Genomic DNA, 23935 nt, shown 5'->3' on the forward strand with positions numbered 1-23935 from the left:
TTATCCAAGAGTAACATGGATTACATTTTATTTTGGAAAAAATAGGGTTCCGTAAGATATTTGGATTTTTCGGACACAAACTGAAAAAAATCTTATATATAAAATAAAGTCAACTTTTTGTGTGTGTTCGCTAACCGGCCGTGTCTGCACCGAATTAAACCAAACTTACACACATTGTTAAGAAGGTATTGAAGATGGTTTCCGTATAGTTTGGATACCTATTGGTGGATAGGGCTCGAGATATAGGTCAAAACGTGGACCCGGGTAACCTTCGGATGTGTATGTACAATATGGGTATCAAATGGAAGGTGTTGGTGAATGCTTTAGTTCAGAGTATTTTTCATGCCGCTCCGTGACTAGGGTCTCGAGATAGAGACCAAAACGTGGACCCTAGAATGTGTATGTACAATATGGGTATGAAATGGAAGCTGTTGATAAGTGCTTTAATACGGGGTAATTTTCATACCTATTGATGACTAGGGTCTCGAGATATAGGTCAAAACGTGGACCCAGGTAACCTTAGTATGTGTATGTACAATATGGGTATCAGATGGAAGCTGTTGGTGAATGCTTTAGTTCAGAGTATTTCCATCCGCCCCGTGACTAGGGTCTTGAGATTGAGACCAAAACGTGGACCCTAGAATGTGTTTGTACAATATGGATATCAAATGAAAGCTGTTGATAAGTGCTTTAATACGGGGTAATTTTCATACCTATTGATGACTAGGGTCTCGAGATATAGGTCAAAACGTGGACCCGGGTAACCTTCGGACGGGTATGTACAATATGGGTATCAAATGGAAGCTGTTGATAAGTGCTTTAATACGGGGTAATTTTCATACCTATTGATGACTAGGGTCTGATAATATATGCCAAAACGTGGACCCGCCGTGTCTTTGCAGCGAATTAAACCAAACTTACACACATTGTTAAGGAGGTATTGAAGATGGTTTTCGTATAGTTTGGATACCTATTGGTAGATAGGGTCTCGAGATATAGGTCAAAACGTGGAACCGGGTAACCTTCGTATGTGTATGTACAATATGGGTATCAAATGGAAGCTGTTGGTGAATGCTTTAGTTCAGAGTATTTCCATTCGCTCCGTGACTAGGGTCTCGAGATAGAGACCTAAACGTGGACCCTAGAATGTGTTTGTACAATATGGATATCAAATGAAAGCTGTTGATAAGTTCTTTCATACGGGGTAATTTTCATACCTATTGATGGCTAGGGTCACGAGATATAGGTCAAAACGTGGACCCGGGTAACCTTCGGACGTGTATGTACAATATGGGTATCAAATGGAAGCTGTTGATAAGTGCTTCAATACGGGGTAATTTTCATACCTATTGATGACTCGGGTCTGGAAATATATGCCAAAACGTGGACCCGGGTAACCTTCGGACGTGTATGTACAATATGGGTATCAAATGGAAGCTGTTGATAAGTGCTTCAATACGGGGTAATTTTCATACCTATTGATGACTCGGGTCTGGAAATATATGCCAAAACGTGGACCCGGGTAACCTTCGGACGTGTATGTACAATATGGGTATCAAACGGAAGCTGTTGGTGAATGCTTTAGTTCAGAGTATTTCCATCCGCTCCGTGACTAGGGTCTCGAGATAGAGACCAAAACGTGGACCCTAGAATGTGTTTGTACAATATGGATATCAAATGAAAGCTGTTGATAAGTGCTTTAATACGGGGTAATTTTCATACCTATTGATGACTAGGGTCTCGAAATATATGCCAAAACGTGGACCCGCCGTGTCTTTGCACCGAATTAAACCAAACTTACACACATTGTTAAGGAGGTATTGAAGATGGTTTCCGTATAGTTTGGATACCTATTGGTAGATAGGGTCTCGAGATATAGGTCAAAACGTGGACCCGGGTAACCTTCGGATGTGTATGTACAATATGGGTATCAAATGGAATCTGTTGATGAATGCCTTAATTCAGAGTATTTCCATCCGCTCCGTGACTAGGGTCTCGAGATAGAAACCAAATCGTGGACCTTAGAATGTGTTTGTACAATATGGATATCAAATGAAAGCTGTTGATAAGTGCTGTAATACGGGGTAATTTTTATACCTATTGATGACTAGGTTCTCGAGATATAGGTCAAAACGTGGACCCGGGTAACCTTCGGACATGTATGTACAATATGGGTATCAAATGGAAGCTGTTGGTGAATGCTTTAGTTCAGAGTATTTTTCATGCCGCTCCGTGACTAGGATCTCGAGATAGAGACCAAAACGTGGAGCCTAGAATGTGTTTGTACAATATGGGTATCAAATGGAAGCTGTTGGTGAATGCTTTAGTTCAGAGTATTTCCATTCGCCCCGTGACTAGGGTCTCGAGATAGAGACCAAAACGTGGACCCTAGAATGTGTTTGTACAATATGGATATCATATGAAAGCTGTTGATAAGTGCTTTAATACGGGGTAATTTTCATACCTATTGATGACTAGGGTCTCGAGACATAGGTCAAAACGTGGACCCGGGTAACCTTCGGACGTGTATGTACAATATGGGTATCAAATGGAAGCTGTTGGTGAATGCTTTAGTTCAGAGTATTTCCATTCGCTCCGTGACTAGGGTCTCGAGATAGAGACCAAAACGTGGACCCCAGAATGTGTATGTACAATATGGATATCAAATGAAAGCTGTGGGTGAATGCTTTAGTTCAGAGTATTTCCATTCGCTCCGTGACTAGGATCTCGAGATAGAGACCAAAACGTGGAGCCTAGAATGTGTTTGTACAATATGGATATCAAACTGAAACTGTTGGTGAATGCCTTAGTACAGAGTATTTTTCATGCCGCTACGTGACTGGGGTCTCGAGATAGAGACCAAATCGTGGACCCTAGAATGTGTTTGTACAATATGGGTATCAAATGAAAGCTGTTGATAAGTGCTTTAATACGGGGTAATATTCATACCTATTGATGACTAGGGTCTCGAGATATAGGTCAAAACGTGGACCCGGGTAACCTTCGGACGTGTATGTACAATATGGGTATCAAATGGAAGCTGCTGGTGAATGCTTTAGTTCAGAGTATTTCCATTCGCTCCGTGACTAGGGTCTCGAGATAGAGACCAAAACGTGGACCCTAGAATGTGTTTGTACAATATGGATATCAAATGAAAGCTGTTGATAAGTGCTGTAATACGGGGTAATTTTCATACCTATTGATGACTAGGGTCTCGAGACATAGGTCAAAACGTGGACCCGGGTAACCTTCGGACGTGTATGTACAATATGGGTATCAAATGGAAGCTGTTGGTGAATGCTTTAGTTCAGAGTATTTCCATTCGCTCCGTGACTAGGGTCTCGAGATAGAGACCAAAACGTGGACCCTAGAATGTGTTTGTACAATATGGATATCAAATGAAAGCTGTTGATAAGTGCTTTAATACGGGGTAATTTTCATACCTATTGATGACTAGGGTCTCGAGACATAGGTCAAAACGTGGACCCAGGTAACCTTCGGACGTGTATGTACAATATGGGTATCTAATGGAAGCTGTTGATAAGTGCTTCAATACGGGGTAATTTTCATACCTATTGATGACTAGGGTCTGGAAATATATGCCAAAACGTGGACCCGCCGTGTCTTTGCACCGAATTAAACCAAACTTACACACATTGTTAAGGAGGTATTGAATATGGTTTCCGTATAGTTTGGATACCTATTGGTAGATAGGGTCTCGAGATATAGGTCAAAACGTGGACCCGGGTAACCTTCGGATGTGTATGTACAATATGGGTATCAAATGGAAGCTGTTGGTGAATGCTTTAGTTCAGAGTATTTCCATTCGCTCCGTGACTAGGGTCTCGAGATAGAGACCAAATCGTGGACTCTAGAATGTATTTGTACAATATGGGTATCAAATGAAAGCTGTTGATAAGTGCTTTAATACGGGGTAATTTTCATACCTATTGATGACTAGGGTCTCGAGATATAGGTCAAAACGTGGACCCGGGTAACCTTCGGACGTGTATGTACAATATGGGTATCAAATGGAAGCTGTGGGTGAATGCTTTAGTTCAGAGTATTTCCATTCGCTCCGTGACTAGGATCTCGAGATAGAGACCAAAACGTGGAGCCTAGAATGTGTTTGTACAATATGGATATCAATCTGAAACTGTTGGTGAATGCCTTAGTACAGAGTATTTTTCATGCCGCTACGTGACTGGGGTCTCGAGATAGAGACCAAATCGTGGACCCTAGAATGTGTTTGTACAATATGGGTATCAAATGAAAGCTGTTGATAAGTGCTTTAATACGGGGTAATATTCATACCTATTGATGACTAGGGTCTCGAGATATAGGTCAAAACGTGGACCCGGGTAACCTTCGGACGTGTATGTACAATATGGGTATCAAATGGAAGCTGTTGGTGAATGCTTTAGTTCAGAGTATTTCCATTCGCTCCGTGACTAGGGTCTCGAGATAGAGACCAAAACGTGGACCTTAGAATGTGTTTGTACAATATGGATATCAAATGAAAGCTGTTGATAAGTGCTTTAATACGGGGTAATATTCATACCTATTGATGACTAGGGTCTCGAGATATAGGTCAAAACGTGGACCCGGGTAACCTTCGGACGTGTATGTACAATATGGGTATCAAATGGAAGCTGTTGGTGAATGCTTTAGTTCAGAGTATTTCCATTCGCTCCGTGACTAGGGTCTCGAGATAGAGACCAAAACGTGGACCTTAGAATGTGTTTGTACAATATGGATATCAAATGAAAGCTGTTGATAAGTGCTGTAATACGGGGTAATTTTCATACCTATTGATGACTAGGGTCTCGAGACATAGGTCAAAACGTGGACCCGGGTAACCTTCGGACGTGTATGTACAATATGGGTTTCAAATGGAAGCTGTTGGTGAATGCTTTAGTTCAGAGTATTTCCATTCGCTCCGTGACTAGGGTCTCGAGATAGAGACCAAAACGTGGACCCTAGAATGTGTTTGTACAATATGGGTATCAAATGGAAGCTGTTGATAAGTGCTTCAATACGGGGTAATTTCCATACCTATTGATGACTCGGGTCTGGAAATATATGCCAAAACGTGGACCCGCCGTGTCTTTGCACCGAATTAAACCAAACTTACACACATTGTTAAGGAGGTATTGAAGATGGTTTCCGTATAGTTTGGATACCTATTGGTAGATAGGGTCTCGAGATATAGGTCAAAACGTGGACCCGGGTAACCTTCGGATGTGTATGTACAATATGGGTAGCAAATGGAAGCTGTTGGTGAATGCTTTAATTCAGAGTATTTTTCATGCCGCTCCGTGACTAGGATCTCGAGATAGAGACCAAAACGTGGAGCCTAGAATGTGTTTGTACAATATGGATATCAAACTGAAACTGTTGGTGAATGCCTTAGTACAGAGTATTTTTCATGCCGCTACGTGACTGGGGTCTCCAGATATAGGTCAAAACGTGGACCCGGGTAACCTTTGGTTGTGTATGCACAATATAGGTATCAAATGAAAGCTGTTGATAAGTGCTTTAATACGGGGTAATTTTCATACCTATTGATGACTAGGGTCTCGAAATATATGCCAAAACGTGGACCCGCCGTGTCTTTGCACCGAATTAAACCAAACTTATGCACATTGTTAAGTAAGTATTGAAAATGGGTTTCGTAAAGTTTGGTTGTAATTCGGAGCAGTGGCAACGGGTACAGCGTTCTTTTGAGCCAGCCATAATGTCGCTTACTTTTTTAACGCTTGGGGCGGAACTGAACTGTCAAATTGACAGTGTTAGTTACAATGTGTCAATATTTCTTTCTGATTTGGATGCCATAAGGAAAAAACGTAAGTGCAACATGTAAAAATTGTTTGTGAATTTTTTTGGAGTGGATTTTGGAACAGTGAATAATTTCTTACGAAATTTGAGAATTTAATGTGAAATCCGAATGAAATTATGTGTTCGTGGAAAAAAATTTTTTTTCGTTTTTTTTTTTTTGAAAAATATAAATGGATAATGGTTAAAAAAGTTCCAATTCTTAATAAAACATATAAATTGAAACGAAAAATTCATGGATGATCAGGAAAAAAGACGATTGTTTATTCATATGCGTTGATTTGAAATTTAAAAACAATGTTCTTTTTTCCTGATTTTCAGTTTATATTTTATATTTACTCAAAAACAAATATAAAAACAAAAAATATTGTTTATGCCAAAGCGCTTGAATAAAGAATAAAGAAATAAATAATATGAAAACCATATATTTTCTGTTCTAAACCATATCTATTCTATTTTAGTGTGCCCAGCGAAGGGGGCCGGGTTTGCTAGTATCTTAATATGTATGTATAAAATGTGTATTGCAATATGTAATAACTAGGTGTTATTTATTGTTAATATAAAATAGAAATATGTGATTTTATTTTACCTCGGGCTGTTACGTCCTGATACTTTCCTTTAACAAATCGCAGTAACAGTTAAAATAAAAATTGAGGCGAAAGTAATCTCGCCGAACAGCGTTTAACACGGTAAACGTTTTAACTGTTCGGCGAGGAAATGCCAGGGCTAACGGCCTTCACGTTGTAGCGACTGGAAGCGGTGGTTAGCAACAGTCGGAACGGCAGGCGCTGTTACCATTAGGGTGGCTTAACATTTATAAGATATTAGGATGTGGCCTAAACATGCCGGCCCCCTTGCGATAAGCAATCATTGTGTTGGGACGGAGGTGTCAGCCAACGTTCGGTATGTTGTGGTGAGACATCTGAGGCTGCTGGTGACGTCTGAAAAATGCTGTAACGATAAACATTATATACACACAAAAAAGGAGTAAAATTTATTATATTAAAATTTGTGATACGTATGTACATATGTATTTGTATACGTATGTATAAATCATATTAGGGCCGTGATACCTGGCGAGGCCTAGTCACCAGTGTATTGTCGCACGTCCTTTTATTTTGGCGCATTATCGTTGCTTGCGCACTTGGTCGAAAGGCCCCGGTTTCCGATCCACATTCACGCCACCGTTCATGCTGCAGCTGGGGTCGGAGAGGCCTCGTCTCTAATCCCCTATCTTCATTGGGGCGGAAAGAGCTTGTTTCCGCTCTGCTTGTTTAGGCGGAAAGGCCTAGCTTCCGCTCTAGACTCAGTCCTTTGTTTTGTTTTTTACAAACAAAAGGATTTTGAATTTAATATTCCATATTTTTTTTTTTTTTTTTTTTTTAACCGAAAATGTTTAGTGTGTACACGGCTTTATAAATAGTTGCTTAATTAGCTTTTGTGGATTGTATTGGTAGTGGTGCATTGGCTGGTCAGTGCAGTGCTGACTACAGCGAAGGAAAAGAAAAAAATAAAATAATATATATATATATTTTTGTTAACTAAATATGCACTAGGCATTTTAGTTTTTTTTTGTTATTATTTGGCTATGAGGAATTTTCATAGCCCTATGAGATACCCTGCCACCCAAAAAATGTACCTAATTGGATACAATCGCATATTAATGTGATTTTAATATGTTCACCGCGAGGGGGTGGGTATATACCAATGGTTTTTGCAATATTCGCCGCATAGGAGGATCGTGTCTTGGCTATGTGTGGATCGTAACCAAGTACAAGGTGTCCTGCCGTGATCTACGTGGTATATATATTTGTTTCTTTGTTCTTATTATATTTTGGCTATAATAAGAACAAAATGATAAGCAAAAGAAAAAAAATTATATATATATGTAAATATAATTTTTCGTAACATTTGCATACATAAGACTAATAGTTTGCGTTACTTTACGCAAACTATTCCTGGAATGTGGAACCCATTTATATCATTCCTGTAGGGTATTTTTGTTTTTGTTTTTAAAAACCCTAATTTCCTTAATGGCTGACCTCGACCCATTTGCTCTTGACACGAGGAAAGTACCCTTCACCTACCCCGTACGTTTAAAAAAAAGGAGGATAAGGGGGTGGTAGAGGGGGTATTCTACTTTCTAAAAGTAAAAACCTCACTTGTCGGCGGCTTATAGTTTTTAAGTTATTTGATATTAAAATTTGTAAAATTGACCAAGAATCCTCCTATTTTGGTTATTACAACAAGCCGAAGTGCTGCCAGACATCGTATAAATAAACAATTTTAGAAGATAATAAATGAATAAAAATAAAAAAATTTTACAAATTATTTCTATATTATATACGTCTATTCATATTAGGTATATTTATGGATATATGTATATATTTAATATATATACATATTATATTAATGCTTGATTTTCAGTAAAGTATGTTTGATTGTATACATTTTGAGTTTACAGATTTGTATTTGGTGTGTGCATTTAGATTTGTATTCAAACAAAAAACAAGATATTAATTAACATTTCATACATATATATGTTGTATTTGAAAAAATATCATATATTAATATTTGATATATATATATTTTATTAAAAAAGAAAAAAGCGCCGCGATTTTTTATTCCAAATTTTCACTATATTATGAATATATTATATGACATATATTCTTTTTTATATATTAAATATCTATATATAAAAAAGAATAATTAAAAAATTTAGCGTAAAACTTTTTTCTGCGTAGAAATAACCCTTAATAGTCACTTCATAGAAATAACCCTTAATAGTCCAACACCGTCTCCGCTGCACACAGGAGTTTTACGTGAAGCTGAACTGTATTTCGAAAATCATATCGATATTGTATTTAAATATATATATGAACTCGATATATACACCTTAGAGGTTGTAAACCCCCATTCGCTCATAATTCTAACAAAAAAAAGTGTGTGGAAATTATGTTCCTATGTCGCTTCGTTTTCAATCGCATTCCATTTTCTTTTTGTTTGCTTCTGGCAGCACTCCATTCAGCCATGCTTTTCAGTTATTGTTAATTTAGCTGGCGCGTCAAGAGTTTGCAAGTTATAAACGCAATTTAAATTGTTAATTTATGGTATATATAAATAAAAAGTGTTAGAAACGTTGTGTATGTTAATGTAGTTTGAATAATTATTAAAATAAATGTGATAAGTGCACTTATAGTATCAAAATTTGGTGAAGGTAAAAGACAAATTTTATCAACAAATAACTTAAAAACTATTATTAACTGAATAGTGTTGGTGCTAGTTTTAGCAAAATCAGCACGAAATCAACATCTCCTGTGAATTTCATTGGAAAATTCGTAATATTTCTCTCAAAACAAGTGAGGGGGTAATGCATGGAGTCGGAGCCCCAACAATAAAAAGATATTTGGCAGAATTAGCGCCGCCCTCAAGTAGTGATCTTAGTGTTAATAAAGCATTATGATCTGAATATTCCTAAGCATGCAACTCTGCTTTTCGAACATTTAGCAAAATATTCTACCAGCAACAAGTGGACAAATTACACGCGAAAATACAAAGGTAAGATTATAAAATATATAATTATATATAATTAGTACAATTTTGCGATTATTGAATTTTATAACTAATTCTGTGTATTATAGGCATCATCAACATATGTGCACAATTTGAATGCTGCCAAAGAGCAGTTTGCTGAAGCACAGAAAAACTGATGTGACTACGACCATCCCATGTTGAAGCTATCTGGGATATCGCCAACTGGAAGGATATCGTTAATCACCTCGTTGCCGCTGCTAAGAGGTAAATATGTTAATGCGTGAATGTGAATGTGAAAGTAAAAATGTGCCTTTTTAGATGTTTGTGTCATCTAAGCTTTAAGTGACCTAGAGAAGCTTACCTATAAAATATGTGCAAGACAATTATTTGCAGCTGTTCGAATTTGTGGGACGAGTGTTGGGCAAAGCGGTGTATGAAGGCATTGTTGTGGACGTGCCATTCGGTACGTTCTTTCTCTCACAGCTTTTGGGCCAGATACATCAAGCGCTGTACTCCAGTATGGATGAGCTGCCATCATTGGACAACGAGCTCTATCGCAGCCTCACATTCATTAAGCATTACAAACAAGATGTGTCTGACTTGAATTTAACTTTTTCGGTGGATCAGGACGTCATGGGGAAAATTGTGACGCACGAATTGCATCCCGGTAGGAAAGCTCGCGCGATTACCGACCACAACAAACTGGTGTATCCACTACATGGCTTAGCTGGAATTTAGAACAATGTATATTGGGCAATTTTTGGCAAACTACAATGTTTTTATTAATGAAGCTTGGTGGAGATGTTAGTGAGTTGTTAAGGAACACTCTTTATAACTCCAAATTATTCGGGAAATAATAATTTTGTAATTATTTGCCTTCAAAATCCCTTTGGAACTTCACTATAATTTGCCACATTACACTATATATTTTTTAACACTTCTCTAAAATTCACCAAATATACACTCACACGCGTGATTTTACTGATTTGTATGCTTATATTCGAATTGCTTTTATTAAAATGAAATGCAAATTCATTTGTCCATGCAATCAATTTCCAATTTTAAACACGAATAAGAAGAAGATTGGAATGACAACAGTATGGTGTTGCCGGATGCCTGCAAATGAAACAAAAATATGACAAAAAATTAAGTATTTAAGTTTAGTGTTAATGATGCGGATGAGGGTTATTGTGTGTCCTTACTACATACACGCATATGATGTTTTAATTTGGGTTCAATGGTTTTATAATAACACGGAGAGGAGCTCTACGGAAAAATACTGTGGATTGCGTAGCCGGAGTTGGACTGATGAGGGTTATTTTTTTGAAGCGCGACCGAAGGCCGCCGACGCGAAAAGGAGTTCTATGCAAAAATACTGTGTTAATTAATTTAATTTTATTTTAATTACTTTTTTATTTTTTGTGATACGCTTAATATCATTGTTTTTAAGTTTAAATGAGTTGTACGTCTTTATTTCCAAAAATATTTCTCATCTTAAAATTACAGCAAAAAATACTGCAGTTTTACAATGAACCTTCCACTGAACATCCCTGCATAGGAACTTCGTTTTTATTTCAGGTGTATGGCAACACCAACTTTTCGCTAAATTAGAGAACTTTAACATTAAATTACTTAAAAACTATAAACCTCCGGCAGGTTCGGTTTTCAGTTTTAAGATGGGGATACACCCCTCTATCCCCCCCGTTTAACCTTTTTTTTTCAAAGCGATATACATTATACTAAAGTTTTCCCCAATCGTTCTCTCGTTGAATTTCAATTTTCGTAGTGACATTTCCACGTGTGCTATTTTTTCTTATTTTACTTCGCATAAGTAAGTTTACTTTTCTCTTTTATTTTTGGATATTTGAAGTTAACAAAAACAAAAGTGTAGTGAGTATTTCAAATGGGGAAAACTTCTAAGATCCCTGGGAATCGGTATAGTATACCTAAGTCCCCCAAAGCTAAACGCAAAAAACCCATCATCTCTGAAGACTCTTTCCCGGTATAACCGGAACCAGGGAAAACAATCAACGCAAATGATCCGAAATTTATTTTAATTAAATCAACTGATACATCCAACCCTATTCCTAAATACAGCGAGTTTGCTAAAAAAAGGCCCTGGATAGTATTAGTATAGAATATAGCTCAGTGAGCATAATTCGCGATGGGAGCCTACTCGTATTAACTAAATCAAATAAAGTGGCTGAAAAATTTTTAAAATGCAAAATTTTCGGTGGTTTATGTCCAGTTTCAATTGCCTTACACGCATCATTAAATGCATGCAAAGGTATTATTTTTGATCTAAATTTTGCAAGCACAGAAGAACAAGAGATTCTTGAAGATCTTAAATCCCTGGGTGTTGTTGCTGTATATAAATTTACAAAAATTTTTAACGGAGAAAAAGTCCCAACAGGTCGAATCGTTTTGACATTTAACCTTTACAAGGTCCCACATGACATTGATATTGCTTGGTACTCAGTAAGAGTAAAAGAATATTTCCCAACACCAATGCGATTGCCAACTGCTCGGCCACACTATCAAAAGATGCAACAACAACCCCACTTGTGAGAATTGCAATATGCCCCCACACAACCCCGAATTATGTCAAAGTAACATGTGTACAAATTGTCTTGGCTCTCATTCAGCTTCTGACAAACACTGCCCTTTATATTTGCAACAAAAAGAAATACTGAAAATAAAAACACAGAACAAGAGTAATTATAAAGAAGCTAAATGTCTGTACAAATCCGTAATCCCACACCCGTTAATTCAAAGCAATCTTACGCATCGATTGCTAGCTCCACACAACCGCAAACAAGTATACTCAACTATAACTCCATCTCTCTTTCTAACTGTTCAAACAGCTCTGACGACTCATCGATTCCATCACAAACCAATCATAACTCTTACTCTAACGGATCCAATAAATCATTCGATTTGATAAAAAATACCAATAACAACTACAGCACAACAGATCTGCAAGCTCTCTTCCTTCATTACTTCACACAACTCTCTTCCTCTTACTACTTACGACTCTAATGCAAATTTAAATCTCTCATCTCTTTCCACTCAACAAAATATAGCTACTACGCACACGGTAACTCCCCAATCTCTTTCGATACGTAACTCTATCAACTCAACACCTAACTTCTCTTTGCTCAATAACGAACATAACATTGCTGCTACATGCTCTTCAAAAAACGCCACATCTTTTTCATCCAACCTAAATCCAACAGAAAAACAATCTCTTACAGGCATCTCTTATGAACACTTGGAATGCGTAGATTCAAAACTAAACAACACAGTGGCTACAGAAATTTATACAGACACGTCCACGAAGAACCCGTACTATAGGTTATTTTACTCTGAAATAAACTGAATAGTACAATAGGTAACCATTATAAATTTCGTTAATGATTCTTAATATTCTTTAATGGAATATGAAGAGATAGTTTAACAACTACATAGAATTAGAAACTTTGATTCAAGACCGTAGCCCCCACTTAATTTGTATCCAAGAAACACACTTGAGACATAACTCTACACCAGTGGCGGATCCAAGATTTCATAAAGGGGGGGGTCCGGGGTATTTTAGAAGGGTGTTTTTATTAAAAATCAATTTCGTGAATAAAATATGGCATTATTCGCGCTGCATGTCGTGACTAGCCGATGAAAAAACTAATAGCTCTAGATATCTTGTAAAAAAAATTCTAAAAATAGTAAAGGACTTTGATTCAAAATTACAAGAATAATTGGCGGTTTTTATACATCGTGGGACACCTTCATAAATAATTACACCTATTTAAGATACAATATATTATAACATGTGTTGGAGCCAACTTGCAATTCAACCATGTATAGTTTAAGTACGAAAAAAATATCAACCCTGTTTATAACTTCTTTACTTCTTCTTCTTGTATTAATGCTTACTGTGACTCAATTCACTCCAATAAAGTTCTTCAAACGAAACGGTCGTGTTTATATATAATATTATATATTTAATTGCGCTTTTCTCTAACAACATGTGTTGCTATATAACGGCAAGAAAGTTACCATGAAAGAGCCGTTGCAGCTTTTCCTTATCGTAACGGCGGCACCCTGTGTACTGTTAACTCGAAATTTTAAATAGCGCGCCAACGAAATCGCGATGACGGCGCCGAGTGATTTTTCCCTAAGTTTTTTTGGTGAATAACTAGGCTATCTTTAAACATGCATGAACATGCTTCTATTCTTTTGTTTCTTTCAACGAGCAGAATACATTGTGTCGAGCATTTGTTGACAAGTAGTTAATGTGATTGTTAATACGCCTCCTAACATGAAGAGAACATTATTTTCTTATTTCGAGCGCCTTGATCCAGAATCAGAACCAAAAATAAAAAAGAAGGAAAACCAGGTAAAGTTAAAAATTTGTATCCATGAACAGTCAGTGTACAGTTGGTGCTCAAATTAATAGAATCACTATGAAAAATTCAAGTTTCAGCCATTTAACTGATAATAATCAAAGAATAGTCTATTTTTAATATGTTGTTTATTAAATTTCTATAATACGACAAAAACAATATTCAAACCAGTCTTTTATTAAAAAAATATCAAAAAAAAAAACGCCATTAAAGAGGGCGTTAAGAAAATGAATTTGCATGTCTAAAAGTCTTAAATTCAAAATAGTATAACTTTTTTTTCATTCATCCTAGAAGTCTTTTAAAAAATGGATTTTAAAGCTACAGAGTATTACTTTGCGATTCCGTTGTGGAAAATAAAAAAAAAAATTTACCTTACTCAAAAAAAATTCATAAAGATGTCCAAAATCGGCATTTCTTGACTATTTAACCACAAATTGCCAAAAGTCCTGACGTGCTGGAGCATTTTCAAGATCAAATTCGTTTTCAGCACAAAAAAACTTCAAGAGACACTCGTAGCCATTTTAGAAATTGGACAAAAATGAAATTACGCAGGCCTGTGTAATTATTCAAAATTTTGAATTGCGTCCGTCGTACTATAATTGTTTTTATTATAAAATAAATTAAAACTGGAAGAAAAATCTAATAAACTGTTAATGCATATAAAAAAATATTGTTTTTTTTTAACTTGACTCATACAGAATTGAAACATAAAATTGTAGAGCATGATTCCAATGGGGGGGGGGGTCCGGACCCGAAAACCCCCCCGTGGATCCGCCACTGCTCTACACCATACCCTCCTAAACAATACTCAGCTTATTTTCACAACTTCTCCCACTTCAATCATGCTAAGCAAGGTTGTGGACTACTAGACCATAAAAACATCCCACACAAATTCAAATCCATTAATTCTAATCTGTCAATAGTGGCAGGTGAAATTAATCTAAAAATTCCCATAACTTTTTTTTCTCTATATATCCATCCAGCCCATACCTTTTCAGATTCAGATTTAATTCAGTTATTATCTAACATTACCACTCCTGTCATTCTCTGTGGAGATTTAAATAACTGGAGTCCACTATGGGGCCCACCAATGGCCAATCGCAGAGGCACTATAGTCGAAGGCTTCGTTCCAATTTGGCAATTCTAAACAACAATAGCCCACCTCACTTTTCTACACACAAATCCTTTACGCACATAGATCTAACAATATGTTCCCCGCAACTACTTCCTCTCGCCCCATGGTTCGCCTTAGATGATCTGCACATTTCCCCATAATATGCTTTATCACTCTATGCCCCCCAAACTTCCCTTGCTGCAACAAAACCAAAAAATATAACACATCAGAAGCTAATTGGAATGAGTTTCAAGAAATTTTGCTTACGAAGCGCCTACCAGCATTTGATGCCCAAAATATCAACAAAGAAGCAGCCACAATTCAAAAATCCTTGCACGAAGCAGCAAACTCTTATATTCTATTAGCTCTGCGAACCGAAAAAGTTTCAGCGTGGAGAACATACAAAAAGTCACCCTGTACTTTCACACTTGTAACATATAAAAAATGTAATGCCAGATTCAACAAAGAAAAACGACATGCTAAACGTAAGTGTTTAAAAAACTTAAAGCCAAATTCTTCAACATATAAAATACAGGTACATATACACCGAAAATCCCTAAGTCTATAACTTCCAATAGCCAGATTTTTTCCGACCCATCGGAGATCTCCATAGAATTCGCCAGGTAAATTTCCGAGGCAACGCTCACATCTAACTTTCCTTCCCAATTCATTGATCAATCTAAAAATACTTCGCATGCTCGCCCTGCCGACTGCATAGACAGTGCGGCCATTCACCTTGAACATGATACTACGTTCTATGAATTAGAATCAGTTCTTAAAACAATGAAAGGAACTACACCAGGACTTGATGATATAAATTACCAAATGCCGCGTTTCACTCCTGTGATTTTAAAAGAACATTTAATTAAATTTTACAACGCTATATTGAGTTCTAGCATTTTTCCCCAAAGCTTTAAAACAGCTGTCGTTGTTCCAATAGCAAAGCCAAATAAAGATCCTGGTGCAATTGCTAACTACAGGCCGATTTCCCATATTTCGTGTGTCAATAAAACTATGGAAAAGATAATATCGACAAGGCTAATGTGGTTTCTGAAGGAAAAACATGAATATCTCCATTTCTAACTGGATTTAAACCTGGTATAAGCACTCTAGATGTCTTACTCTTCCTCGACCACCACATATCGAAGAATATATTCACGAGAACCCACACTTCTATTCTTTCCATTGATTTCACTAAAGCTTTCCCCAAAATTGGTTGTCACGTTGTGTTAAAAAAGTTACAAGAATGGAAGCTTGGCCCGAAAATATTTAACTTCATTAAGTCCTTCCTCAGCAACAGAAAGTTTCGGTGTAAAATTAATAATGCTTTATCACCAATATTTCCGTTAGAGAATGGTATCCCCCAGGGGTCACCTCTCTCAGTTACACTATTTCTGAAAGTAAGTCGATTGCTTAGCCAACAACATAACGTAAAGCATTGCCGATATGCCGATGACTTACACATATTTTGCAGTAACAAAAACACAACAAAAATCCAAGATACTTTCAATAACGCTCTAAATGCCATTGAAAGTTGGAGTAAATATTCCGGTGCTGGCGTTTCACCTACATATTTGCACATACCATAGCTGTAAGACCATTTATATAAGCTGCATAATTGAAAAGTTCCAAATGTAACTACTCTAAACATACTCGGTGTTATATTTGACAACAAACATAGTTTTAAGGCCCACTGTACTAATTTAAGATATGTACTAGCTACCAGGCTTAATATCATTAAATATCTACGCTCAAACAAAAGCTTCGCTCACGCAAATACTCTTCTTAGTGTCACCAGGCTAACGTTACAGAGCAAAATCGATTACGGACTGCAAAAATATGGTAAATGCATCAAGGCGCCTTTTAACATGGCAATAAGGCGAAGCCTTAGAGCGTTCAGGTCACACCAGTAAAAGACCTTCTAGCTGAAGGTGGCTTTCTAACAATTAAAGACCGCATACAATATATACGCAGTCGCATTGTTTACAAACTATTTTGCACCAGTGAACATATTCTACATCAAGAAATTCAGCTTCTTAAACAAAGGAAAACTTGCATGTCACATAAGTCAGCACTATGCGAAATAAACGAATTAGGGTCTGATTTGAATATGGACGCACACCCAATGAAGATCCCCGCCACCAAATATCCACCAAGGGCGCTTAAAAGAAACGTGTTTGTGAATGAATTAGCTCTCCTGCGTAAAGAAATAACAAATAACTCTACTTACCAGACACATTTTTATAGCGTAGTAAATCCATTGAAAGAGAATGGCTGGAATTTCATATACGCATATGGCCCGAAACAAAATGATGGAGTCTCATTTGCTGTAACAAACAGTAATAGCGACACTGTCACCTGTGTACTCCTCCCGAACTATGCAACCATATTTGACACGGAACTGCAGGATATATTATCAGCTTTGTCTGTGACTAAGGGCATCAATAAAAAACTGTAATATGCACTGACAGTCTATCTGTCTTTACAGCTGCAAAAAGACTTCGTATATTACTGTCGATCCTCTATACCGTTTACAGCAACTACTAATTAGTCTGTCACCAAAAGTAAAACTCATGTGGGTTCCTAGCTATGCAGGTATTATAGGTAACGAAACTGCCGGCAAGGCAACAAAACGTGCTTTAAAATTGTGTCTCCACTACCACATGCCATTCGGACAAAAATCCATCAAAAATATATTCTCTTCATTCTGTTCACGGCAAGAATGTAATTGGTCCAATTATAAATACCAATACAAAGAAGTGAATCTTCATGGGAACGGGATCATCTTACCAACAAACACATCAACCTGGATGAATAAATGTTTTATACGCCTAAGGTTAGGCCACTGCCTTCTAACACATGAATACCTTTTGAAGAATTCTCAACCACCTTCATGTACTTTCTGCAACAAATCTGATCTAAGTGTACGTTATATAATATTTTGCTAAGTTGTACCGCTATCTCCCATCTACGCACGCAATATTTTGCAAATAAAAACCCAATTGAAACTCTCTTCAATACAACAGAAACCAACGTAAAACTCATTTTCAACTTTTTAAAACATTTGAACATGGCGCATCTAATTTAAGATATTATAATATATAAGTATAGTACTTACATAAATATAAGTGTATAATATACAATCTGCCCTATCGCACAATCTATCGTAGCAAATCTCCGAATGTAAATGTCCGCTCCGAATCGGAGCAATTTTTTATCATGCAACCCATGTGAATTCGAAAAAGATGTTGCCATACACATATTTTAAATTTTGACATTTCGAAATCAAAGGTTTTGCAATAAATTAAAATTTCAATAAAGATAAGCGTAAATAAATTTAATTAGACTGCAATATACATTGGAAAAACAAAGCTTTTAAGTGTTATGGATTCTTCGTTGATATTTTCTATAATGTTGGTGGATGCGGAAGGTGAAAGAAGTAGAGCGAATATGAAAATTCAACGAAAAATATTAAGGGACGCAAGCAATCCGCTCGATGTCGAGGACACAATGTAAGTATAGGAATAACTTCATAACTTCATAGGTTAACTTTATTTTATGAAACAGGTTTACTAAAAATTACCGCTTGAATAAGACGGCGTTTTTGTACGTCTTAAGTGTCCTAGATGGAAATGCACGCTCAATGAGGTCATGCTCCATCTCTTCGCTCCAGCGTTTGTCTTCCGTATTACGTTTTTTTGCGGAGGGTGGGTACCAGCATGGAGTGGGAAAGGACTTTGACATTCCCATGGCTCAATCCACATTTTGTGGCGTATTAAAAGACGTGTTACACACTCTTCAATGTCACCTATGTCCTCAGTGGGTGAATCTGGATTTAAGCAACGAAGAAAAAAGACAAGCAAAGATGGACTTTTATCAAAAATATGGATTTCCTGGTGCGATTTTATGTGTAGACGGAACACACATTAAAATTGTTGCGCCAGCTAAGGACAAATTCCTGTATTTTAATCGTAAAGGGTACTATAGCATCAATGCTATGATTGTAAGTCTTGAAAAAACTGATATTTCAAATATCTTTCTAATTTTTTATTTATTGCAGATATGCGATAATAAAATGAGAATTCGCTACGTGAATGCGCAGTATCCTGGCAGCAACCACGATGCTCATATTTGGAACGTAAGCAGCGCGCGAAATTTTTTTGAAAATAAATACCTAAACGGCGAACGAAACACTTGGCTTTTGGGTATGTGCATACACATATAGACCGTTTGAATAATTTTTTGCTAAAATGATTTTATTTATTCCACAGGAGACGCTGGATATGCTCTAGAGCCATGGTTAATGACACCTTTTCGTTCACCTACAACAGGAAGCGCCGAAGGAAACTACAATAAAATACATGCAAAAGCCAGAAATACTGTAGAAAGGACCATAGGTGTATTTAAGAACCGATTCAGATGCCTTCTGGGTGCTCGTGAGTTTTATTATGAACCCATGAAGGTTTGCCAAATAGTGAACGTTGCCGCAGCATTGCACAATATTTGTATCCATTATCGCGTGGTTGATGATTTTTCAGAAAATGTTGAAGAAAACCATTTTAATCAAACGTGTGAACCTTCTCCTTCAACATATACTGATGCAGCTATTCGGATAAGGGAATCTATATCTTCAACATTAACACGACTATAGTATTCAATTAAAAAATAGCAAGACTTACATATATGTATTATGTATTATATGTATGACTGTTCTTATTTGTTTTCCGCTAGCTTCCTTTTAATATAAGCCTTCCAGTCTAGCCATACCTAGTAAATACGATATATATACATATATACATACAAGTAAGGCACAGTAAACATTTATAGTTTTCAATAAAAAATGTGAATTATTATTTTTTTTTGACAACGCTTCGAGGCTCTTATTCTCGACTTCTAACATTTGTTGTTTTATTTCATTTTTGGCCGCATTCAAGCACTCCATGTTTCTATGGTGCCTACGCGTTTCTTCCAGGTCGGCGGCTTTCAGGTCACACATTTTTTCCAGTGCCGAACACATTCTCTGCATAGTCGAAGCGAGATTGTCTAGCTTCATATCTTGCTGTTCAAAATGCTGCAGACTCTTTGCTTGGAAGTCCTTTTGAAGCGCTAGCTGCTCTTTTAGAAGATCTGCAGTACTTGTACCGACTCGCTTTTGGACAGTTGGTGGACGTCTCGTGAAAGAAGGACTGCAGTTATCCGACAGCATGGATACGTCCGGATCGGGTCCACTATTCTCTGCCTCGACAGTAGCAGGTAGTCCCACACTTACTGTGCCTGGGATACCGTGTGTGCTGGTCTCTAAAGAGGTCAGTCTGATTACTTCTTCTTCCATCTCATTAAAGTGGTGCTGCTTATATCGGCCACCGCCCGTTGTTGTTTGCTCCCTCTTGTTTTCTGACAATTTTCGCTTTATATAAGCCTTCCAATCTAACCACACCTGAAATAAAAATATGTTGTGCAAACGGTTAATGTACTTATATACAGCCCTTTATTACCTTTTTCCAGCTTGATACATCTTTGGTTGGTGGGCCTATGCTGTTAAGCTGCTTCGCAACATTTTGCCAAAACTCGGCTAACTCTTCCTTCGAGCATTTGGAGAACCCCTGAGCAATTTCTGGTTTCTCCTTTATTAGCTCCAACAAACTGGCATACTGCTGACGTGTTGTTACAACTTTGTACCTGTAAAAATTAAATAAAAGTTCATATACTTAAAAAATTCCTTTTTGTTTATAGTTCAGTTAATATAGGACTTACATTTTAAAGCTTTCGTATTTTTCTCCTTTTAAATTTTCTTTTTATTACTACTTCTAATTTTTGTCCGTTAGTCTAACGTTGTCGTAGAAAAATTGTACGAAACGGTAAGATTTGACGTTACGAGTGTATTCAGTGAATGCTACTCTACGAATTTCGAATGTGCGTTCGGAGCTATTCGAATTGTATGATTAAAATTTCTTAGTTTCTACGAAAAACTGTCTACGACGGATTCTATGATAGGGCTGAATAAGTAATACTAATTATTTCACGTAATGACTTAGCCGTTATCCCTGGTAGCTAGTGCTGTAAATATATTACTTTATAATTTTGATTATAACTTAATAAATAAATAATAAAAATAATAAAAATATGTAGCAACAAAAATTTCTTTAATATTAAATTTCACTCTAAAGAAAAAAAATTATTTGTAAAAAGTACATATAAAAAATTAACAATAAATAAGAATAAGCAACATTTCATTTTATTAAAGAAAACTTATTAATAAACTTAATTTCTCGATTAAACTAAACTTTATTATAAAAAGAGACAATTATTTAAGAATAAGCTAAATTTCATTTCATTAAAAAAAATATTATTAATAAATAATAATGAGCTTAATTTGTTGATTAAGCTAAACATTTTTATTATAAGAAGAGATAAATATTCTTCAATAAATCAGTGTGAATCTCAATGTTAACCAAACCTGTGTTTTATTTAGTTTGAATCTGAATCTTAAACGTAACCTGTGCTTTCTTATCAAAATAAACCTGTGTTTGGCTTGGCGCGGCTTGACGCGCAACATAACTTACATGCCTCGCTATGTACGCATATAGGCACGATTAAGTGTTAGGACTAACAACTAACTCAACCTAGACCACGTCAACCTCAACGTTATATCTTCCAATACCTCTCTAGTAGAAACAAATCTCACTTCGCGATTCACCCTTTATTAGAATGTGATTGACATCACCACACTGTTGTACCCTAGTAAACCTAAAGCTAAATACACACCAGGCAACCGTTGAAGCAACGGTTGCAGCAACGTGTTGCCTTTGTTTAAGAAACACGTTGCGACCGTTGCTTCAATCTCAGTATTGTGTATAACTGTGGTGCAGGAAAGGTACAAGCGGAAGATACGTAAAATTAAATTTTTTAAATGATCGACGAAATACGTAAAATTACTTCTCTTATTATAATTGACGAACTTTTGTACGAAAATGAGGAAGAAAAAAAATCTGGTCCAAAAATTGGCTTTTAAAAAAATCGAATTTTCGAACGAGAGGCTGCTGAAAGAACTGAAGGAAAATGAGCCAGCGGACTATAAAAATTACATGAGGATGGAGAGAGGCAATATCAGCAGAAATTAGACTGGCAATAACTTTGCGGTATCTTGCAACAGGAAACGCTTTTGCGGACTTGAAATTTTTATCAATTTTATTGTATTCATTTTTTAATTGTTCGTATTCGTAAAATTTTTATTTTAATATTTTTCACTACTTATATCCCACAGCTCTCTCAAATTTTATATTCGTTAATAAAATTAACATAATTTTCATTATTTTCAATTGCCATTTTTTCCTTTTTCACTTTATTTTACTCCGCACGAACCTTCTTCTTTGCTTGTGTTCAACGAACTGAACGAGTAAAAACAGTAAACAATGATACACACGAAGCAACGGTTGCAGCAACCTATCCCAAAAATCAAATTTATTTGATATTTCAGGCAACGGTTGCAGCAACACGAAAATCATTTGGCAACACAGCTACACACGAGGCAACGGTTGCTTCAACATGGCCGAGTTGCTGCAACGGTTGCCTGGTGTGTATTTAGCTTAAGAAGCTACAACAACCCCTACAACCTACGAACGATGCAATTGCATCGAGATTCTCAACATTTTTTAAATTTATTTTATTATCTGTAGGAATAATAACAACGTTTTGGATTCACTGCTTTGATTTCCCATTATTTTAGTAATTCCCTACCTGAAGTTTGTTGTACAAAATTAAAGTTGCGATGAAATGGACAAAAAATAGGTTTTCTTAATTTCATTGATTATAATCAGTTTATTAAGTCTTGCTTGCAGTTTTAGAGAGAGAAAAAAAGCAATTTCACCTGATGTATACAGAACTTTCTTCCTCTTGCTGACTTTGTAAGCAAAAACCAACATGGAATAATTTCTATGGCCCCTATTATGAGTTAGATTCGATCTTCGATTTTCGCTGGTTGTCGAAGATCGAAAATCGAATGTCAATTTGGTATTATGAGCGGTGCAACCCTATCGAAATTTTCGTTGTTTACCGAATTTAGAGTTGAATGCAATTTTGCTTTCGATTGTGTAGCGTATTATGGGAAAACTTGTGAAAATGTAAGTTGTTTGCTATTATTTATGGTTTTATAGTAACCAAATAATAAATTGTTGCTTTGAGTACGCTTTATTCAATGAACAGAAAAAATTAACAAGAAAACGGAAGTGCGGAATATTGAATGTATGTTGAAAATATGTGACAGAATAAAAATGTTGAATAACTACAGAAATGATTTATAGATGGCGCAAAAAAACTCGTAGATGAAATTGCTTCGCACTGTTGCATTTGTCCAACACCTCCCCTCGAAGAATTTCGGATACGGCAACAATCAATTCGCATCAACCATACCCAGATCTGTGATGCACTGGTAGTGTTTTTCGGCAGGTAATCCTTTTGTGAGCACATTTGCAGGCATATCTTCAGTTGGCATAAAATTTAGTATGATATCGCCGTTTTGATGTTTTTCTCGTATGAAGTGGTGACGTACATCTATGTGCTTGGTTCGCGAGTGATAAGCGCTACTCTGCACTAACTTTTGTGCACTTTGGCTGTCGTTATATATTATAATTGAGCTATCCTTTAATCCGATTTCCTTTATAAGATTACGCAGGTATAAGGCCTCTCTTGTCGCTTCACATAAAGCCAAATACTCGGATTCAGTGCTCGACAGTGAAACGGTCCTCTGCTTGCGTGCCTCCCACGATATTGCAGCTCCAGCTAGTATAAAGGCATAGCCGGAATAAGACCGCCTATCCGCCATGTTCGCGCCCCAATCTGCATCAGCAATTGCATATAATTTTTTATTTGATTCTTTGTAGAAAATGCCGTAGTTGGTTGTACCTTTTAAGTATCTTAAAACACGCTTAGCTGCCTTCCAATGAATTTCGGTGTAGTTCGAGTAGAATTGGCTCAAAAAATTAATGCTGAAAGCCAAGTCAGGACGCGTTGTAACAGCCAAATATAATAAGGCACCAATCAAACTTTGATATGG

The 23935-nt window shown here is 36.6% G+C and overlaps 2 protein-coding genes and 1 long non-coding RNA gene across 3 annotated transcripts; 2 read left to right on the forward strand and 1 right to left on the reverse strand.

The window, feature by feature from the left end:
* Window positions 1-9035: 9035 nt before the first annotated feature.
* On the forward strand, window positions 9036-10336 carry LOC129250018 (uncharacterized). The gene is made up of 3 exons (XR_008582790.1): window positions 9036-9393; window positions 9477-9633; window positions 9688-10336. It is a non-coding gene; the product is annotated as an uncharacterized LOC129250018 (long non-coding RNA).
* A 7958-nt stretch (window positions 10337-18294) lies between these two features.
* Window positions 18295-19410, forward strand: LOC129250443 (putative nuclease HARBI1). The gene is made up of 5 exons (XM_054890063.1): window positions 18295-18395; window positions 18451-18886; window positions 18944-19088; window positions 19155-19280; window positions 19346-19410. Exons 1-5 carry the CDS (start codon window positions 18295-18297, stop codon window positions 19408-19410), a joined length of 873 nt encoding a protein of 290 aa, XP_054746038.1.
* A 230-nt stretch (window positions 19411-19640) lies between these two features.
* LOC129250444 (uncharacterized) lies at window positions 19641-21439 on the reverse strand. Its single transcript, XM_054890064.1, has 4 exons — window positions 21405-21439; window positions 20379-20562; window positions 19752-20320; window positions 19641-19650 (listed from the first exon to the last, which is right to left on the reverse strand). The coding sequence occupies exons 1-4, from the start codon at window positions 21437-21439 to the stop codon at window positions 19641-19643; spliced, it is 798 nt and encodes a 265-aa protein (XP_054746039.1).
* Window positions 21440-23935: the final 2496 nt, after the last annotated feature.

This window comes from Anastrepha obliqua, chromosome 6 (genome assembly GCF_027943255.1).
Source record: "Anastrepha obliqua isolate idAnaObli1 chromosome 6, idAnaObli1_1.0, whole genome shotgun sequence".
In the NCBI taxonomy this organism is placed as follows: Eukaryota; Metazoa; Arthropoda; class Insecta; order Diptera; family Tephritidae; genus Anastrepha; species Anastrepha obliqua.

What these genes read in the sequence shown, in the direction of transcription:
- LOC129250443 (XM_054890063.1), top strand. Translation starts at nt 18,295, where the DNA reads ATGTTGGTGGATGCGGAAGGTGAAAGAAGTAGAGCGAATATGAAAATT. An exon ending in CTCGATGTCGAGGACACAAT is followed by an intron (nt 18,396 to 18,450) that starts GTAAGTATAGGA and finishes TTTATGAAACAG; the next exon opens with GTTTACTAAAAATTACCGCT. An exon ending in ACGAAACACTTGGCTTTTGG is followed by an intron (nt 19,089 to 19,154) that starts GTATGTGCATAC and finishes TTTATTCCACAG; the next exon opens with GAGACGCTGGATATGCTCTA.
- LOC129250444 (XM_054890064.1), bottom strand. Translation starts at nt 21,439, where the DNA reads ATGTTGCGCGTCAAGCCGCGCCAAGCCAAACACAG. An exon ending in CCGCGCCAAGCCAAACACAG is followed by an intron (nt 20,563 to 21,404) that starts GTTTATTTTGAT and finishes TAATTTTTACAG; the next exon opens with GTACAAAGTTGTAACAACAC. An exon ending in ATGTATCAAGCTGGAAAAAG is followed by an intron (nt 20,321 to 20,378) that starts GTAATAAAGGGC and finishes TTTTTATTTCAG; the next exon opens with GTGTGGTTAGATTGGAAGGC.